We start from the raw sequence: 20,178 nt of genomic DNA, 5'->3' as shown, positions 1-20,178 counted from the left end.
TAGAAGAAAATATAGTATTTTTTAAAATTAGTAAAAAAAAAAAATTAATTTAAAAAAGAATTTTTTTGAGTTCCTAAGTTAGGTATGCCCTAAGCACAAATCTAATCAGCTTATGCCTATAGTCGGGCCTGGTGCCCCATAGCAATGCTTAATGAAAAATGAAAAATGTTAAAAGTCACCTTATTAGCATCACTTAGAAATGTCATATATATTTTTATATGCATGAATTAATTAATTAATTCTATCAACAAATCTAGCTATGAGACTATATTGATGAGAATACGATGCTTTGCTTTCTTGTCCTTTTTTTTTTTCTTCACGATCAATTAATTAATATCTATTTATAATATATATAATAGTACGTATAAAATATAATAGTGACTCTCTTTTTCAAGCACTTAGTTTTCACACTTTGTAATTTATCACTCTTGTGAAAAATATATAATATTCACGTGGGGAAATTATGGTTGGATGATTAGAGAAAGTTTAAAATAATAATAAAAAAAAAAAACAAATTAAATTGAGCGTTTATCAATATTAGTTTAATTATAGCTATCAAATTATTGAAAGGTTAATTTTTTAAGACAAAGTTTGATTTTTTTTACTTTATTATAATTATTATTATTATTATTATTGGAATAGGGTGACTTAGTTAAGGACTTTGATTATTCTTTCTCCTTATTTTGATGGGACACACAAAGAATCAAACTATAGCTAATTCAATTATTTTGATATATAACTAAATTTGATTAATTTGCTTTTTTGAAAATGCTATATATACAGCCCATTGAACAAGAAATAGAGTACGTTGTGAATATAACTTTGTATGTATATATAAATATAATTATATATTTATTTAGTTTTATGAATAGTTTAAGCTCATGCATATATTATATTTAATTACCAATAAGTAAAAATAAAAAAGTAAAAGAGAGTACCGTACTAAGATTCGAGGATTGAATTGAAGAGTAGTATATATTAAAGAAAAAGAAAAATAATGAAAGAAAGAACAAAATCAAGTAGAAGCATATAATAATATATATATATATTTAAATTGTAAATTGGGTTGAGGAAGTCAAAGAAAGATTTGTTGAGGAACCGTCCAAAGAAGAAAAAGGCATTCCACCACCTCTCTTTCTTTCATCCTTTTCTTTCTATCTCCTCCCATTCCTATTACCTTTACCTTTCTAATACATTAATTCTTTAATTAATATTATATATTTAATTTACATTTTAATATATACATATTCTAATTATATATTCTCACATATTAATATTCCTTGACAATATTGCCCTCTTATGTCATCAATCCCCCTAATAATAATTGTGATCATCTTCCTATATTTTTATATACCAATTAATTAATAACCCTAATCTTGTCTCTTTTCTTAAATTTCATCACTTTCACTACTACAAAAATAGAGAATTTTCCTATGATAAATAAATTTTTTTTGAAAACCAACAAAAAAAATTTATGCAACTTTTTAAAACTGACGGCTATAGTTTGAAATTGTTGTCGATTTTTAACACTCACAATTTATTCCCATCTAGTTACTCATGGAAAACAAAAATGGTGTGTTTATAAGTTGATTATACATGTTGGTGGCTCCATAATCAGCTAAAGTATAACTGATGGTTTAAAACAGTCGACTATACTATATTTAACTATTTATAATGGTCACGAAATTCCTTTTTAAGTAGTGGATATATCCAAATTGTAAAATATTTTTTTCTTGAGGGAGAAAAGAAAAAATAAATAAATAAAAATAATAATTGTATATGTAATACCAGCTAGTTCCCAATAACATGTCGTTCAGAAAACAAGGAGACATGCATGCATAAAATTTTGTGTGATAATTATGTATGTAATAAAATGATCTTTTTTGCTTTTTAATTTTGTTTTATCAAATATACACACATGTATATGTATGTACTAAATATGGTATGTTTATGTACGTAAAATAACAAAGGGTATTCTAGTCATGTGATCAGTTTGACAAATAATCCCAAAAGTCATCAAACAAGAGCTAGGGTTTTTTCTTATCATATAATTATTATAAAATACATTATGTACATGTAGTTTTGATTTCATTCTATATATATCTTCCAAATATTATTTTTATATATTTTCTTGTAATTCAAATAGAAGAGGGTTATTATAGTAAATTCAATACCCCTTTTTCATATAATAACTTCCATTGTAAGCTTAGTTATATTTGGTTCTCTTTCTAAGTAGCTAGGTAGACAAATGTGTATCGAATTTCAAAACCTCCTTTCCAATATTCACTTTTCTTGAAACCCTTCTTCTCTCTCTCTTTTATCAACTTTCTCTCTTTTCTTTTCTCTTTCTCTCTCTCTCAGTACTCTCTTCTCTTATTATCTTTAAGCCTTGGTTCCGGTTCATGGATATTGAACCCTTGTGGGCTCTTGGGGGGTGGTTTCTTCTTCAAATTTGCATGGCAACACCTAAAACATCACCATCATCATCACCATCATCACCGACATCGTCGTCTTCAATCTTCGAAATCCAACCGAAATCTCTTCTTTTTCTAACCCTAATCTTCATTTTCCTTCTTCTCCTCACTAGTACTAGTACTAGTTCTAGTTCTTCCACTACTACATCGAATTTTCGGTATTCTTCATCAACATCTATGGCTTCAACTTCCTTAAGGAGAAGACTTCTCTTGGATTCTTCATCATCATCTTCTTCTTCTACTGCGAAATTGAATCCAAAGAAAAACGAAGAATCTGCACGAAAATCATCATCGTCGGCTACTTCGAGTAGAAGAGAGTTTGGAGTTGAAGCTCATGAAGTTCCTAGTGGTCCTAATCCCATATCCAACTAGGTATATATAAATAAATATAGCAAATTATCAAAATTATGATGATGATGATGAACATGGAGGTTTGTAATGGCAAATTTAATATGTTTTTTCATGATCTTTTGTGGGGTACTATTGGTTTTTTTTTTTTTTTGGTTGAGACACTTTGCCATTAATACTCCTTTGTCTTTTGGCAGAGGTTTGTTGCCTTAATTAATGGTTTATATATCTTCATTACTATTTTTTTTTTTTATTTTAATTTTATGTTTTGTTTTTTGTTTTTCGATTTAAGCTAGAAATGTATAGCAAGAGATACTATTTTTCCATATTTATTATGTATCCATTATTATCTATTTGTTTCATATTAATATAGACGATATATATATATGATGTTTATGCTATATATTATAATATTTAATACATAATCTACGGTTGTTTATTCTTCTGTTTTTGAGGTGCATCTATATTTCTCTCTCTCTCTGACTCTCCATATAATATTTACATATAAATAATCTATAGGTTTAAATATATATAATTTGCCAATATATAAAGATTTAACCATTTTTTATTTTTTTATATAATAAAATGGGCAAATAATATAGAAACCCCAAAACCCTAATTTCCATATATGCAACTCAAAAAATGAATAATATATAATTCCACATTTAATTAGGGTTTCTTATATATATTAATATATCAAGTAACATCTTTATATATATGTTTGGCTAATCAAATCTAAAATACATACAAAAGAAGCAAAAATAATAATATCCCAGCCAGAAAGGAATATATATATATATGTTGTAATACTAATAGGGATCTATAAATGTAGTAGCATAATTGTGTAATAAAATGATTTTATTTTATTTTAAAAAAAGAAAAACAACCTGATGAATGAAAGTGAGGGAAAGTAAAAAAGAAAGAAAGAAAGATTAGATTAGGGCAAAAGGGGAATCTGAGGGTGATAGAGGAAGCAAGTTAATTATAGTGTCAGATCTGAGATATACAGTCACGTACAGAGAAAAAAATAAATAAAGAGTTATTTAGCTTTTACTTTGTTTTGTTATGAAAGAGAAAATTTAATGATTTGGTGTTGAGTGGCTTGGTTGGTTTGGAGTTAGCTTTGTTTTGTTTTTTTTTTTTTATGAGAAAATTGAAAGTGAAAATAATAATTGTTTGTTTGGTTTGGAGTTTGCTTTTGTCGTCTCAAACACAAAATCCGATAAAGTTGATCAGATACCAAACCGAACCAAACAAACACAACTACAAAACTTCTCTCTCTCATCAGACCCCATGATTTGATAATTATAACTGTATCATTTTTCCCTCTTTGTTTCTCTCCACCCATATATACCCAATCATATAGGTATATGATTTTGTCTCGTGGTGTACTTTCACGGAATGTATTTTGGTACATTAGATGAGTGAGTCTTAGGGTACACTAAATGAGTATCAGGGTACGTTTCTACTTTTTAACCCTAATTACCCCTAGATCTCAGCCGTCAGATCAAATAACTCCTTCATCTGATGGCTGTTGTACATCACGGATTACAATACGTGAAAGTACAATAACGGGACAAAATCATATCCCTATATATATAATATCAACAATATTGCTACAGCTACTAGCATCTTTTATAGGTAGTATTTTATAATTGGTTAGTAATATTTTTTAAAAAATTATTATTTTAAATTGAGACCCAATTTTTATTTATAATATGACACATTGTAAGCGACTGTTTTTTATATAATTTGTTTCAATAACATGCTATTGGACACCAGTGTGCTTTGTGATTGGTTAGACAAACTTTTAAAGTTATTACATTAAATTATATAGAATTCGATATTTAATTACACTAATAGCAAAAGGATAGGTATGAAGGTGCTAGATACAACTAGTATCTTTTAACATTTCTCTTTTTTAAATCAAAATATGTTGCACGTGATATTGAGTTACATATATAGCGATATGCCATGTAATTTGTCACCATAAAATCTACCCCTTAACATTTCTCCTTAATTAATGATGTCGTTTTTCCATTTCATTTATTTATTGTGATTCGCAAGTACAATTTTTTTTCTCTCTTCTATCCACCATTGAATAATGATAATATTCTTTTTTCTTTGGTGTTTTTATATGTGTATATAAAATAAGCTAACTTTCTAATTTAAATATACTAGCTAGGTCTAAGATTTGCATTGAGATTTGTAACTATTTCATTTTTTCAATTATATATATATAAAAAAAGATACATTTAGAACCTTTTAGTGACAATATAGAGTTTTTGTGACTAAATGTGATTTTTAGTCACAATAAAATTACTTTGTGATTAAATATAATATTTAGGCATAAGTTATCACTACTTACAACAAATATTGTAACTAAAAACACATTTACAATAAATTATAATTTTTGTAAATAATACCTTTTAGTCAAACTTTTTGATGATAATATAAAAATAATAATTTATAATTAGTTACAAATTTTATTATGGTTAAAATATTTTTTCTTACAACCTTATCTAATACAATTAGATAATATAATCTAAGCGCTATATAGTAATAAGTGGAATAAATTTAAATAAAAAAACAATTAAAAAGTATTATAATATATATGGTACTACATCTAAATGCATGGTGTTAAACACTTGAGATGATATAATATGGGTGATTATATTTAATTAATCTAATGTTTTTAATTATAATATATGTTCGATCTTAAATTCAGCCATAAATATATTATGTTCAATAAATGAAAATATGAATTAATAAAGGCATATGATATTGTGGGAAAGTTATGTTCTACTTCAATACAACTATAATGTCATGTAATTTAGAAATAAAATAAAAAACTGTAAGAGATCACAAGAGTCATTATATGTATTTGTTTCTTTTAAAATAAAAATAAAGTCATTAATATTATTTATACTTAAAAAGATTACAATAATTTTGAGACGTCAATGCTTTTTTCTATGTTTTTATAGTAAAGCTAGCTAATTAAATAGAGAGGAAAGGAATTTAATTAAGGGTAAAAAGGGATGATAAGAAAGAATGGTTATTTATTTTTGTATATAATAAGAAGAAGTATTATTACGTTCTTTCACATATATATATTACATAATATGATATATCTCTCTTCATGTCCAATCAATAAAGCAAGTCCATTATATTATGTTAATTAATATAAACAAAAAAGATAAGAGAAAATCAATAAAGTAGAGATCGTACCAAATATGACATGTAAAATTATATGTATAAGATAGCAATGATGGTTGTTTCATGGACTTGGTAATTATTGCATTAAAATTATTGTTTATTAATTGTCCCCTTTGAACAATCTACAGTTTTTTATAATAATTATGATAATAAAAGATGAAAATAATATCCAATTTCTCCATTTTTTTTGCTTCAAGATAAAAACTAAAAAGGTTTAGTTCTGTTTTTAATATATACTCTTAAACAAAAAAAAAAAGGTCTTGTCTTATGACATGGTTTTGATTGTTTTGATCGTTTCAATTGTCCAGTTATAGTTTGTTTTGATCGTTTCGATTGTTCTGGTATAGCTTGATTGGTTTTGGTATTGCTCTGTACTACGAAATGGAGGCTGGCAGTGGAAGCATGGGTGGTTTGGGGGATGATATCTTCAATTTTCAGATTGAAGAAGAAGAACTCGAGGAGATGGCTGTGAGTGTGGATAGTGGGAATGAAGGAATTGATGATAGATGGTGTTTGGTCGGCAGATTTTTATCGAATCGAATTGTGGATTTTGAAAAAATGCAGAATATCTTGATTCTACATGGCAACCGGGGATGGGCATGTTCGTCAAACAAATGGACAATAATCGCTTCTTGTTTCAGTTTTATCATGAAGTGGATATTAAAAGGGTCATTGACGGTAGTCCATGGACTTACGATAGAATGCAACTGATTATAGGGAGACTACCAGTGGGCGGTGATCCAAAAACTTTGGCGCTCAACACGCTGGATATATGGATACAGATGCATGATGTTCAACCGGGTTGTATGACAGAGGCCACGATCAAAGGAGTAGGCAATGCTATTGGTAAGTTTCTTGAATCCGATCCAAAAAATTTTATCGGCGTTTGGAGAGATTATCTCCGTATGAGGATTACTATCGACATCACCAAACCTTTGAGACGAAGATTGAAGCTGACAAAGGATGATGGGACATGGTTTTGGGTGAATTTCAAATATGAGAGAGCGCCAACGTTCTGCTTCATATGCGGTATTATTGGACATACAGAGAGATTTTGTAGCAAGCTTTTTCATCAGTCAATTGATACGATTGCGAAACCATATGGCGAATTCATGAGAGCTCAACCACAGCGTAGCCATAAGAATATCGGAGCTAGATGGCTTCGAACAAGGGGCTGGACTCCACCAGTGGCGGTCGGAGGTGTACCGGGAAGCATGGCTGGACAGTGGCATCCGAATATGGAAGGTCCTGGAGGTGTTGACTCGGCAAGCAATCAAGTGGGGAGTGATTTGCTCAATGGTGCAATAGTTTCGGATGTAATGAGAGCAAATCAAGGAGGTGGTAAACATGGAAATAATGCTATGGGAAATCAAGGAGAGAATCAAGGAACCTATAAGGGGAAGGATATCATGTGTGATCAAGAAGATATATTGGTCATTTATGATAGCAAAAAAAGGAAAGTGGGTGAAGGTGCTAGTGTGGGTCACGTGGAGGGAGAAGAATATGCTGGTGAAATTTCAAAAAACTCAAGTTTGGCGGGCCTTGGAAATGGGGCTCGCCCACAATTATGAAAATTCTGAGTTGGAACTGTCGTGGGCTTGGGCCTTCACGAAATATTCGCCCTTAAAGAGCTTGTTGCTCAGAAAAGGCCCAATGTTATTTTTCTATGTGAAACTTTGAGTAATAAAAAAAAGATTGATTATGTGTGCACTAGTTTAAAGTTTGAAGGTTCTTTTACTGTTGAGGCCCAAGGACATAGTGGTGGGATTGCTTTGATTTGGAAAAACAATGACGAAGTGGCAATAGACTCTTTCTCTAAGAACCATATTGATTGTTTGGTCACCTTCGAAGGACACCAACCATTTCGGTTCACTGGAATTTATGGTGAACCGAACCGGAGCTTAAGACAACAAACTTGGACTCTCATTCGTACTCTCCATGCTCGGTCACTGGCACCATGGTGTATTATGGGGGATTTCAATAATGTTCTTCATCAAAATGAGAAGTTGGGTGGTAATCCTTATCCAACATGGCTAATTGATGGTTTCCAGGAGGTTGTTCAACAATGTGGCTTATGTGATTTGGATATGTTTGGGCATCCTTTCACGTGGGAGAAAAGTCGGGATACTTCTAAGTGGATCGAGGCTAAGCTTGATAGGGCGATGTGTTCTCAGAGTTGGCTTAATGTCTTCTCGACAGCAAGGTTATTTAATCTTGAAGTCTCTCCTTCGGATCATTGTCCTCTCCTTCTTGATGTTCAGCACCGTGAACCTCGTGACCAACCGCGTCCCTTTAAATTCGAAAATTGCTGGTGTAGTCATCAAGAGTGTGAAAATATCATCAGAGATTGCCGGGTACAACCAATGGTACTACTAGAGCAAAAAATTCAGCAATGTGGTGAAGCTTTACAAGTTTGGGGTAAGGGAGTGACGGGGAACTTTTCTTCACGGATAAAGCAAAGGTCTTGAACAAAACCATGAAGCATTTTAAGAAGAGAAGAGACGAGGAAGGAAAGCAACGTTTCAAACAAGCGAAGCAGCAGCTTTTCAGAGTGCTTAATCAAAGAGAAGTTTTTTGGCGCCAACGGTCAAAACAATTGTGGTTGAAAGAAGGGGATCACAATAGCAAGTTCTTCCATGCTAAAGCATCCGCTCGAAAGAGAAACAATCAAATTGTTCAGTTGAGAGACACTAATGGTGTGTTGCGGAGTTGGGATAATGGGTTGGGGGACGTTATGGTGGACTATTTCACTAACATTTTTAAAGCTGAAGAAGGAGATTGGGCAGATGTTCTCCAATGTGTGGAGCCGAGAATGAATGAGACACACAATCAATTATTGCTCCGGCCGGTTAGTGACCAAGAAGTGAAGGATGCCGTCTTTCAAATGCACCCTGATAAGTCCCCGGGACCAGATGGTATGAATCCTAAATTCTTTCAAAAGTATTGGCATATTGTTGGGAATGATGTTGTAAACTCTGTCAAGGATTTTTTTCGAACTGAGGTAATGCCCGCGGGGATGCAAAATACTAATATTGTGTTGATTCCCAAGAAAAAGAAACCAGATATGATGAGTGAGCTACGTCCTATTTCTTTATGTAATGTTGTTGCTAAAATTATCACCAAGGTTCTTGCCAATAGGATGAAGGGTCTTCTTTCGGAGGTGATTTCTGTTAACCAAAGTGCGTTCATTCCAGGAAGGCTTATCACTGATAACATAATGGTTTCCTTTGAGATTTTGCACTATCTCAAAAGGAAGCAGGTTGGCAAAGATGGGTACATGGCGTTGAAGTTAGACATGAGCAAGGCTTACGATAGAGTGGATTGGAATTTTCTTTGTGCAATGCTCTCTCGGTTGGGTTTTCCTGATAGATGGGTTCGTCTCATTTATGGTTGTCTTTCTACTGTTCAATATAATGTTGTTAGTAGCGGATACACTCTCGGTCCCATTGTTCCTAGTAGAGGGCTTCGGCAAGGTGATCCAATATCGCCTTATCTGTTTTTGGTCTTCAGAGAATTTTATCGCTCTTATGAGAAGATATGAAGAACGCAAATGGATTCATGGGTGTAAGGTGGCAAATGGAGCTCCGGTGGTTTCCCATATGCTCTTCGCTGATGATAGTTTCTTGTATTGTAAAGCAACACATGAAGAAGTATCCCATATCATTCATCTTCTGGATAGTTTCGCCAAGGCTTCGGGGCAACGAGTGAACTTTGACAAGTCCACCGTTTCTTTACGGTAAAGAGCAACACTACTCCAAATGGTGAGAAATTCTATTTGCCAACGCCCGGGTATTCATGAAGGCGATGAACGAAGCAAGTACTTGGGTCTGCCTAGTACTATTGGAAGAAATAAGAAGTCAGTCTTCAGCTATCTGTCCGACAAAGTGCAAAAGAGAATTCAGAGTTGGGATAACAAGTTTCTCTCCAGAGCTGGCAAAGAAGTTCTTATCAAATCGGTGGTTCAAGCTCTTCCTGCTTACACTATGAATGTCTTTCTAATCCCAGTTGGAATTTGCCAAGATATTGAAAGATCAATAAGCAAGTTTTGGTGGCGTTCCAACACAAACAAAGGCATACATTGGATGAGTTGGGATAGACTTTCGCATCATAAGAGTACGGGTGGCATGGGCTTTCGGGATTTCCGTGATTTTAATATTGCTTTACTTGCAAAACAAGGTTGGAGGTTGCTTACTTGTGACAATAGTTTGGTTGGGAGGATTTTCAAAGCAAGGTACTTTGCCAATGGTACATTCCTCACGGCAACACTAGGTAATAATCCCAGCTATATTTGGCGAAGCGTTTTGGAGGCTCAAGGCTTGGTTCGAGATGGAGTACGGAGGCTTGTGGGAACTGGCTCAACTGTGAGTATACTCAAAGATCCGTGGCTCTTAGATGACACTAATCCTTTTGTTGAGTCTCAGCAATTGTGTTTAGTGGATAAAATGGTGGACTCACTCATGAAAGTTAATGTGCGTGAGTGGGACGAGGAAGTATTACGGGATGTGCTCACGACAAGAGATCAAGAATTAGTGTGGAAGATTCCTTTGTCATCGGACGTTGAAAAAGATGGTTGGTTTTGGAATAAGGAAGCTTCGGGTCTATTCACGGTGCGAAGTGCATATAGAATTCTGCAAAGAAGAATTTAACACGCACCAAAGGTTCTTGCGGGTGCATGGACGAAGCTTTGGCAACTCAAATTACCTCCGAAAGTCAAAGATTTTCTCTGGCGAGCGTGCACTAATAGCCTCCCCACCCGATTTCAGCTTACAACTAAACATGTCCCCATTAACTCCGACTGCCCCATGTGCTTGGCTGCCCCAGAAACCGCCTTACATGTCCTTGTTCGGTGTCCTTTTGCTCAAAATTGCTGGCGGCAGACGCAACTTCCTGCTGTTGGGTTGGCTGCAATGCTCTTCTGTAGCTGGTGGGAAGATGGGTTACAAGTTTGGAAGGAAGCCGAATGCTTGGAGGCAAGCATGATTTTGTGGTCCATTTGGAAGGTTAGAAATGAGGTAGTTTGGAATGAAAAGCAGCCTACATCTGAAGAAGTGCTATTTTTGGCAAAACTAAACTTTGTTGATTGGTATAATGCTCAAAATCAAGAGTTAGGACTTCCTAATGAACCCCATCGGGTTCGTCTTGAGCATTGGACCCCTCCCACTTTTCCTAAATACAAAGTTAATGTTGATGGTGCACTTTTTTCAAACGAGAAGAGCTATGGTATTGGCTTGGTTGCTAGAGACAGTAATGGTTTGGTCATTCAAGCTAAGACTCTGAAGAAGGCGGGGGACTTGCAACCTCATGAAGTGGAAGCCATTGGTATCAAAGAGGCTCTAAGTTGGATTAAGGACAACAATTGGCCTAACGTGATTGTGGAATCGGATTGTCGTCGAGTTGTGTTGGACCTTCAAGGAAATAAAGATATGACTTCCCCTTATGGTCATATAATTTTAGATTGTAAGGCTATGTTAGCCTCTGTTACGGATGTTTCTCTTAATTTTGTTAAGCGGTCTGCTAATAAGGTTGCACATTCATTGGCGCGATCTTCTCTTTTTGAGGCTGACCGTGTTTTTAGTGGTGTTGAGTTACCTACTGTAATTGCTTCCTTTGTTTTGGAAGATTTGATTTAATGAAATTTCATTATTATTCAAAAAAAAAGATGAAAATAATATTTTAATTTTTAATAACTATTAACTTTTTATTCTCCACTCAAAAATAGTGTTACAACTTACAAGAAATATGAGAAGAAAAAATTGGTGTTTTTTTTAATGGGAGACATAGGTACTGTTTAATTAAGAAGGATTTATAATCTATTTATATAATTATTATTAAATTAAAATTGAGTAACAGTATATAATTTTTTAGTTAATTTTTACGCTTAAAATTACATGCCGCAAAAAATATTCTTTATAACAGTATTTGTTTCAGTTATAATATTATCTCTATATTTTTTGAAAAATTGCAAATAGTATTACAGTACACAAAATAGAATTCATGATATTTTTATTTATCACATGTGTTTAAGAAATTTTAAACTTATTTTTGACAAGGATAATATTATAATTTATAATTATTATAATGAATATTATTATAAAAAAATAAAAAATATATATTTTTGGTAAAAGGAGGTTGAAGGTACCACTATTCAAGATTGATAAGGGAAATAATATGTGAAAAGAAAAATTGTAATAAAATATTGATTAAGACATTAATGCTAAAGGAATATGGTAGCAAGTGATTGGTCGATTAAGCCAACTAAAAATACGATTAAGGTAAATATTAATGCTTCGATTTTTTACAATTAAAAGTTGTAGTGAAAATATTTTACATGATTAAGCCAACAGAATTTGGAGTTTTTTTTTTAACATAGTATAGTATTTTGAAAAAAATGTAAATAAAAAAAAATTCCAAAAATATAAAAAGATTCCGTTTGTAGGTGTACTATCTAGATTTTCTTAAGTTTCGTATTTGTACACCACATATTAATATTTTCTATTTTAAAAAAAAAAAACATATTGTGTACTATGTTAAGTTTTCATGCTTGTTTTATTGTTGTTTTTTAATTGTTCTGTTTTTTTATTTTACCGTTGTTTTATAAAAGAGTATTTTCGTAAAAAAATTCGTGTAACAGTAAAATTGTAAACTTTAACCTAAATTTCAATATTTTTGTAAAAACTTTTTTAAATTTTGGGATAATTATATAAGACACTATTTTTTGTAAAAAAAATTACATTTTTATGTTTAAAGAATTTTTTATATATTTATAGTTTTCTATAAAAATAACACGAAAACAACAAGAAAATTACATAAAAATAACATCAAAACAACAACAAAAAATAATATACAAATAACAAAAAATCAACAATAAATTAAAAAGAGTTATATAAAAATACCATATTTTTTGTAAATAAAATCAAAAAAATTGTAAAAATATTTAAAATTCCACAAAACCGTATTTTTATATATTTTTTTATTGGTTTTGTGTATTTGTGAAATAATTCCTTTTAAGTTTTCCCATCTTCGAGTCTAATAAAGTGGGCTTGTGAATGGGCCGGGCCCATAAGAGTAAAACCCTAAGCCAGTAGGCCTAAACCCCAAGTCCAACAATCAAATCCTGAACTTCCGACTCAACGCCGGAGAAGGAAAATCTCAGGCGTCAAGCTCCTCCGCTGGAAGAAATTCTTCATTTCCTTGAAAATCATTTCTGAAGAAAATGGCCTTGCGGTTTCGCCGATTGAGAGAAACCTCGAGGTTTTTCACCCGAAGTTTCTCAGGTTCTCCTCCTTCAAATTTCACCGTTAATCTTTGTGTATGCATTACCTTAAGAATTGTTTCTTCAATATGAAACCTAATGATTTATGGGTTTGTCCAGGTGATGATTACAAAAAATGTAGAACAGCTAAAAATTTGCGGGCTTTATATGGAGTTCCTCAAACGCATGTTTCGGATAGAGTTAGCAGAAGTGTTTTACCAAGCCAATTTCAATTTCAACGGTAATTATAATCCAATTTTGTGGTGTTCTTATCTGGGGTTTCTTCCATTTGATTCTAAATGAAATGAATTAATGTAGATTTTTAGCTTTTGTATCTTTCCTAACTTCTAAAAGACAGTCTTTTTCAGGTTCTCATCTGCTTCGAAATTGCCTAATAAGTTTACCTCAGAATCTAATATTGTGTCATTCATTAAATCCTCTTTGGATCAACCAGAAGGTATAAAGTAATTTCATACTTTCATTTTGCTAGATAATGATCCTTTTGTAATAGTGAATTATTTTTTGTTACTTATGGGAAGATTTGATCTTGGATCCTAACCTCTACAGATAATTTTATATGTATATATATATATATATATATTATTATTTGTTACATTTTCAATAGCTATGATCATACTATTTTTGGATGAAATAATTTTTTGTTATATATAATGAGTAAGTATTATGAAGAATGAGAATTCCATGGACGTTACTCCAAATTTTATCCATTTTTTGTTTATATTACATTCAGGTGCATCTCATTGTTGGTTGAACAAATTGGAAGGGAGCAACAATGTCTTTAAAAAAAATGGAAACTTCTTAGTACTCGCTGGACAATTTTCTGAAAGTTCTTTCACAAATGAGTTTGAAGCTGTTACATTTTTTGAAAAAGTAAAGTTACTTCAGCAAAGGTAAAGAAATGATAGTTGCACTTTTCAAATTCCCTGAAGACATTTTAGCTAAAATACTCAATATGTGGTCTGCTCTCGCTCTCTTGCTCTTTTTCTTTTATCTATTAATCTATTCATATCTTTCTATCTGATGCTATGTAGTGTGGTTATATTGTTGCAGATTTCCTCAGCTACACATTATCGGTTTTCAGTCTGGCAGTTTAATTTGTTCTGCAGCCGGCAGAAGTAATTTAGTCCAATTAATAGTGAAAGAAAACATTTTCTTTCCCATTTTGTTATCTAACAAGAACTTTCCTGAAGTGAGTTCTTTTGTTTATGTTGAATTTTGTATTTGGAAAATGTTGACAGATAGCTTACTAGCTGGCACTATAAGTTTGTTGCTTTTTAATTTCTTGTGTCTGCAGGTGGGGAATGGTGTATGCTACATATTATTTAAACATTTTAAGAATCCAGTTTTTTATCACGAGAAGGACCTTAATCTTGAAGTTCTTAGTAAAGGTAAACATACTTTGCGTGTGTGGCAATATTAGTTTCAGCGTTGTTCAATTGCTTAGCTTTTTGATTTGTGTGAATAACTTATTGTTGGGCCTGAATATATTTTGCATTTTGGCATACTGTCTATTGTACAAGTATGTAGAAACATACTGCACGTCTGATTATCTGGTGTTTTTCTCTACATTGCTCTTATGCAGCTGTTGAGGAGTTACATGAGCAGCACAATGGAAAATCTGAGCCACCTAAGTTGTTCGGAGACTTTGGCTCAAAGCCAGATGAGATCATCAAGGAATCAAATTTAAGTTCCATGCAAAACTTACTTTTTAACTTCCCAGGTATTATGCTGTGTAAAATTCCAAACTTTTCAGGCAATTGTATGTGTTACACATGATTTATTCTTGTTTGTTTTGAGGCTTTAGCAACAATTGTAAAACCTATCTATGTTTCCTTTATCTTCTTCTTTTCCCCAAGGGAAAAGATAATAGTAGACTTTCAAGCTTATAATTTCCTTGAAGTAAAAAAGGGTCAAATGGCACCACATTGGACGTGCTGCCAAAGATTCCATGGTACGGGAGATACGATTTCTAATGAAATTCTTAGTTTTAGCATTAATGTGGCCTTTGTCAATCCTCTGTGATGATCTGAAAATGTAAAAATTCCAAATTGAAGTGAGGCAAAATATAATAATTGGTTGTGGTTTAATTTTGGTTTATTAAACAAAACTGATAATATATGGTTTCATTCCATCAGTGAAATACAATGCCATACTTTTCTCCTATTTTTATTTTTTTTTTTTCAAAAAGGAAAGCCATTAACTTCTTTCTGGCTACATGTTTTCATTTACTTTTGTTATGGTATACATTAGAACTATCCTTCGGCATCTCATGAGTAAACTTGTGTAACAATTTAACTAAAAGTTTTATGTTTCAGGATGCATATCTGCGGATGAAAGTGGGAATCGTCTGTTCATTTCTGACAGCAATCATCATCGGATTATCATATTTAATAGCAATGGGAAGATTCTGGACTGTGTATGTATGAAAAACTTTTGCATTCAAGCTAAAGTGCAATGTGGTTTGTGCGCTTGTTTTAGCATATCAAGTTACTTTACAACTCCCTATACAACTACTTGTCTAAAACAGCTAAACCAGTTCAAATTTGAGGTTTTCTAATTTTCATTCTAACCAAAGACATTTGAAGTATGTATATCAGCTATGTATAATGATCTGCATGATCTTGTTTGTCTTTATGAATTTGTGATTCGTTAAAAACAAGTTGTGTTACCTGGTTTTTCTATGTTTTTCTTTCTGTTAATTACTACACAATTGCTTGAAACATAGTCTTAGATATGCGCTTGCATTGTTTATTCGTCAGATTGGTTCTTCTCCAGGCTTTGAGGATGGTGAATTTGAATCTGCTAAACTGATGCGCCCAGCTGCATCATTTTATCATGATGCTGAGGATTGCTTGTATCTTGTTGATTCAGAGGTATTTTGTTAACTTGTATCACTGTTCTAGCCTCAGTCTATAACAAACGTACTTTACAAATTTCTCACTTACCAATTTGCTTTGCTGAAATTTGGATCAACTAAGAATCATGCCATCAGGAGAGCAGATTTGAGCAAACGGATTCTAGAAACTTTTTCTCCAGCAAGCAACATTAGTAAGAGTAATCAATTTTGGAACTGGGTCAGGGAGTTGGGTTTGGGAAGTGTTGCAGAGCCCGAAGCACATGCTGCTGAATCACTTTTGTTCCCTTGGCATATGCTATATTCAGATGACGATAATTTGTTAGTTATAAACCGAAGGTAAAGAAGTTATAACTTTTTATTATTTTTTTTTTAAAAAGGAAACTTCTTATTCAAATAGCAATAGGGAAAATGAGTGTTGTCATTAAGCCAGTAAAGTCCTTGTACAATTTTTAAAGAAAATCACAAATATTTTAAAGTTCTTAGGGATGAAAATGAAGCACTGTGTTGGTTTTAGAAATCTCAGACTATTATATTGCTTTCTAGTGACAAAGTAAGTTGAAAATATTCCTCATTGAAGTATCTTGTGAAGTGGCATGTGCGACTTTAATGGTTACCAGTTTTGCATGTTACGACTAATTTGATTTATTTGGTAATTTTTTCAGTTTTGAAACTTTATGGACGATAAATATGGCCACAGGAGAGATAGAGGATGTTGTCAAAGGTTTGAAAATGGTTTGCTACTTTTTTTTATCATTATTATTAATATCATTATGTGAAATGATGTCTAATGTTAAACTCTTATCGTATAAAGGTTTTTCGAATATTTTGGAGATATGTAGAGAGCAAATATTGGAGAAAGTATCCCTCTTGAAACAAATTCCACCTAATTGTTTGCAGCAGCTAGCAAATGCTACCTGTGCATCATATGAGCATCCACATATTGGTCTCATATCTTCATTAACCACCTTTCAAGATCAGATAATCATGTCTGACACAGGTACTGAATTTTAGGGGATTAGTTTATTTAAGATATTTTATTTTTCAGAATCAGATAGTCATATGATTTTGGAGTTTATTATTTTTCTCATGTACTATGTTTTTGAAGTTGGACAGAGAGTTATGAAACTAAGTGAAGATTCTCAAGTTGCTTCCAACTTTCAATTTTCAAATTTCGGGACTCTTGGATTGCCATATTGGTTGTCACCCCGTCTAGAAAGAGCGAATCTGATGTATGTTAGCTGGTCTTTCATTCCATTCTTGACTCTTTATCTCAACATTTGTACATACTGTGTAGCTTTAAACTGCTTCCAAGAATTATAGATATAATGTCAATTTTTTTCCACGGCTAAAGTTACCAGTCCTGGATTTGTTTCACTCTCTGCGTCAGTAATTATCTCCACAACTTTAATGCCTTTTCAGTTCTGGTGGACTTCAGGGAACAGAGATTGACCATCTCCAGTGCTTCAATTTGCTGCCAGGTATTTCCCTATTACAGTTTTTGTTTATTTTTTAATTATTACAGTTAGATGAATTAGATTTTTGCATTCCTTAGCTGTCAGCAGATCAGATCTCACACTTTTCCCCAAGAGAAATGGTTAGGCATGTGGATTTTGCTCCATCAAGTTGTAGTTTCGAGTCCCTTAGTTGCTATAATTGTCTAGTCCTTAAATTTTGTATGGTTAGGCAGGGATTCCAGTTTCAGAAAAGATCTCACCTTTTTGTACAATATGCCATATGGTGGTGATTCTCCCTTTACTTCTGCTGATATCAAGTATTCTAAAGTTATACCAAAACATTTGTCTGTGGCAGGTAAAGTCGAGATACAACTAAACGTAAACATCCCTGTGGATACTGAACTTGTAGAACCGTTACAAGAAGGTTGCATATGGCGTCAGGCAAGAGGAGTTGCTACTATAGTATCAGAAATAGAAGATGTGGCAGGATCGTCAGAAAAGGTTCTTACCTTGCATTGTGTGTGTTGTGTGATCTGAGAGAGAGAGAGAGAGAGAAAGAGATACAGAGTGATTATAACTGTGACTGCATTTGGAGTTGGGGTAGTTGTGTTCCCCACAAGTTTTTCTGCTATTTTTCTTTTGAAAGCTTATGCAGTCATTCATTCAATGCAGGTTGGTTCTGCCCAAAAATGGTATGATGAGCTCGACACTCTTGTCTTTACTAGTCCCGAGTCAGAATCAGTTGATGAAGATGAAGATACAACTTCAGTCATAAAATTTGATGATGATAAAGTTCACATTATTACTGCTGTCAATACAAGTCCCGGAACAAGTGAGGTATGCAGTTTTTACTTTACCTCTCTGCGGTTTTATTTTACGTCTTTGTTGCTTGTTTTTGTAACATTTTTATAGTTTTCTTTTACTAATTTCTGCTGTCATAATGCAGGTTATTATAACCGCAGTTTTATACTTGAGACTACGAAGAAGCCCCGACCAACCAAACGATAATCAAGAGAAATACGCTGCGAGGATAGTGGATTTATCGAACTCAAGGAGAAGCGGAAAGATGGAAAGAGATGGATGCATTCAGTTCTTGTTGAAATCAAATAGGGACTTGAGAGATCTCATTTTTATGAAACCTCTACACGTTAGAGTAAAATTTGACAGCTTTGATCACCCGAAAGCTGATAATTCAAGAGATATCATCTCAACAGAATCGTCCATTGAGGTCAATGTATCTCTCAATTCATGATAGTTGTTACAGTTGAGCAAAACTGCTTATTCTTTGTGATATTCCCATATAGTTTAATACTGTATCAATCATTGGTGGTGGTAGTGAGTCACTAGATTAGTTATTTTTTTTCTCTTTTTCCAATTCATATATTATACAGGACTGAAAATTGCCAAGAGTGTAATTTCAGTCCATAATTGAGGTATAAGGATTCAAAAAAGTCATATTTATTTGTCAAGAAGTTATCTATAATAAAAAAAGGATTATTTTTATGGGTCTGTATTTTGTTGGCATCTAAAAACAGGAAAGCAAAACAAAACAATGTCATATGGTTTATTTTATGCTCTTATTCACATTCATACAATTTGTCATTTACCATTGAAAGGGTATCTGTTACTTAATCAGTTAGCTTTTTTATTTCTCTCTTTTCCATTAAAAGTGAAAGTTTCATTAGTGGGGTTGCACCATAAGATATGATGATATCAAGTCCTTGAGTCACGGGGCTAATATTTAGTTACATATATTGTCAAATTAATAGACAACTCACTTACTTTTCTTGCCCTTTTTATTTACCTTTAATTTCAATGCAATTTAATCTCACTCACCCCACCATGACAAAGTTACTGACACTCTGACATAATAATGAACTCCAACAACTACTGCTTTTGGCCGTTGTAAAGAAACCCTACCCTTCAATTACCAAAAACTTAAGCAAAGAGAACTACTGACAAGAACTTATGGAAAAATCTGTAAAAGAAATTTTTCGGTGTACTTTTTTATTTGTTTTTGGCATTTGATAAAGTTTTGGCTAATCATCAATTTTTCCCCCGAACTTTGACATATACCAAATCATGTTCCCTGAACTTTTTTAGCTGTTAAAAATTCTCCCTGAACTATTGAGATTGTTAAATTTAAGGACTTTTGTCTAATTTCATTCAATTTTACTGTTTCAAGTACTAAATCATGCTCCCCAGACTTTGATATCTACCAAATCATGCCCCTCAAACTTTTATATGTATTAAATCATGTCCCCTCGTCCATGTTAGAGTTTTTTTTCTAAAATTAGATAAAAGTCCTTAAATTTAACAATCTTAATACTTTAGGGGGAATTTTTAACGGCCAAAAAAGTTCAGGGGGCATGATTTAGTACATGTCAAAGTTCGGGGGGAAAAATTACTTATTAGCCTAAAGTTTTTTAGTTTAATTTTTTTTTTTATGATAGTGTACGTTGTAATTAATTAAGTTTGTTTATAAATTTTTAAAAAATTCTGAATAATTTATAGTCTCGAAAATAAAATTTAAATATTTTGTTGCACTGTAATTAT

General features: G+C 32.6%; 2 protein-coding genes across 3 annotated transcripts; both read left to right on the top strand.

The window, feature by feature from the left end:
• The first annotated feature begins 2,209 nt into the window (after window positions 1–2,209).
• On the top strand, window positions 2,210–3,222 carry LOC115712124 (CLAVATA3/ESR (CLE)-related protein 41). The gene has a single exon (XM_030640358.2). It carries the CDS (start codon window positions 2,403–2,405, stop codon window positions 2,844–2,846), a length of 444 nt encoding a protein of 147 aa, XP_030496218.2. The 5' UTR covers window positions 2,210–2,402; the 3' UTR covers window positions 2,847–3,222.
• Window positions 3,223–13,139: 9,917 nt separating this feature from the next.
• LOC115712898 (uncharacterized) lies at window positions 13,140–19,132 on the top strand. Of its 2 annotated transcripts, none has more exons than XM_061114658.1 (17): window positions 13,140–13,312; window positions 13,411–13,531; window positions 13,659–13,747; window positions 14,042–14,201; window positions 14,362–14,500; window positions 14,606–14,699; window positions 14,894–15,031; window positions 15,627–15,727; window positions 16,071–16,184; window positions 16,290–16,504; window positions 16,831–16,889; window positions 16,980–17,165; window positions 17,274–17,397; window positions 17,588–17,646; window positions 17,978–18,123; window positions 18,295–18,459; window positions 18,569–19,132. In XM_061114658.1, the coding sequence occupies exons 1-17, from the start codon at window positions 13,252–13,254 to the stop codon at window positions 18,872–18,874; spliced, it is 2,277 nt and encodes a 758-aa protein (XP_060970641.1). In that variant the 5' UTR covers window positions 13,140–13,251; the 3' UTR covers window positions 18,875–19,132. The 2 variants fall into 2 exon arrangements, with proteins under 2 accessions (XP_060970641.1, XP_060970642.1); XM_061114659.1 differs by having other exon boundaries at window positions 13,300–13,312; window positions 13,649–13,747.
• The last annotated feature ends 1,046 nt before the right edge of the window (window positions 19,133–20,178 follow it).

The sequence above is a fragment of the Cannabis sativa genome, chromosome 4 (assembly GCF_029168945.1).
Source record: "Cannabis sativa cultivar Pink pepper isolate KNU-18-1 chromosome 4, ASM2916894v1, whole genome shotgun sequence".
In the NCBI taxonomy this organism is placed as follows: Eukaryota; Viridiplantae; Streptophyta; class Magnoliopsida; order Rosales; family Cannabaceae; genus Cannabis; species Cannabis sativa.
The sequence above is the reverse complement of the archived record's forward strand: the minus strand, read 5'-3'. Positions and strand labels throughout refer to the sequence as shown.

Excerpts from the sequence above, each read along its gene's own strand:
- LOC115712898 (XM_061114658.1), top strand. The coding sequence starts at position 13,252 with ATGGCCTTGCGGTTTCGCCGATTGAGAGAAACCTCGAGGTTTTTCACC. Across the intron at positions 13,532-13,658 it reads AGCCAATTTCAATTTCAACG|GTTCTCATCTGCTTCGAAAT; the intron begins GTAATTATAATC and ends AGTCTTTTTCAG. Across the intron at positions 14,202-14,361 it reads GTAAAGTTACTTCAGCAAAG|ATTTCCTCAGCTACACATTA; the intron begins GTAAAGAAATGA and ends ATATTGTTGCAG.
- LOC115712124 (XM_030640358.2), top strand. The coding sequence starts at position 2,403 with ATGGATATTGAACCCTTGTGGGCTCTTGGGGGGTGGTTTCTTCTTCAA.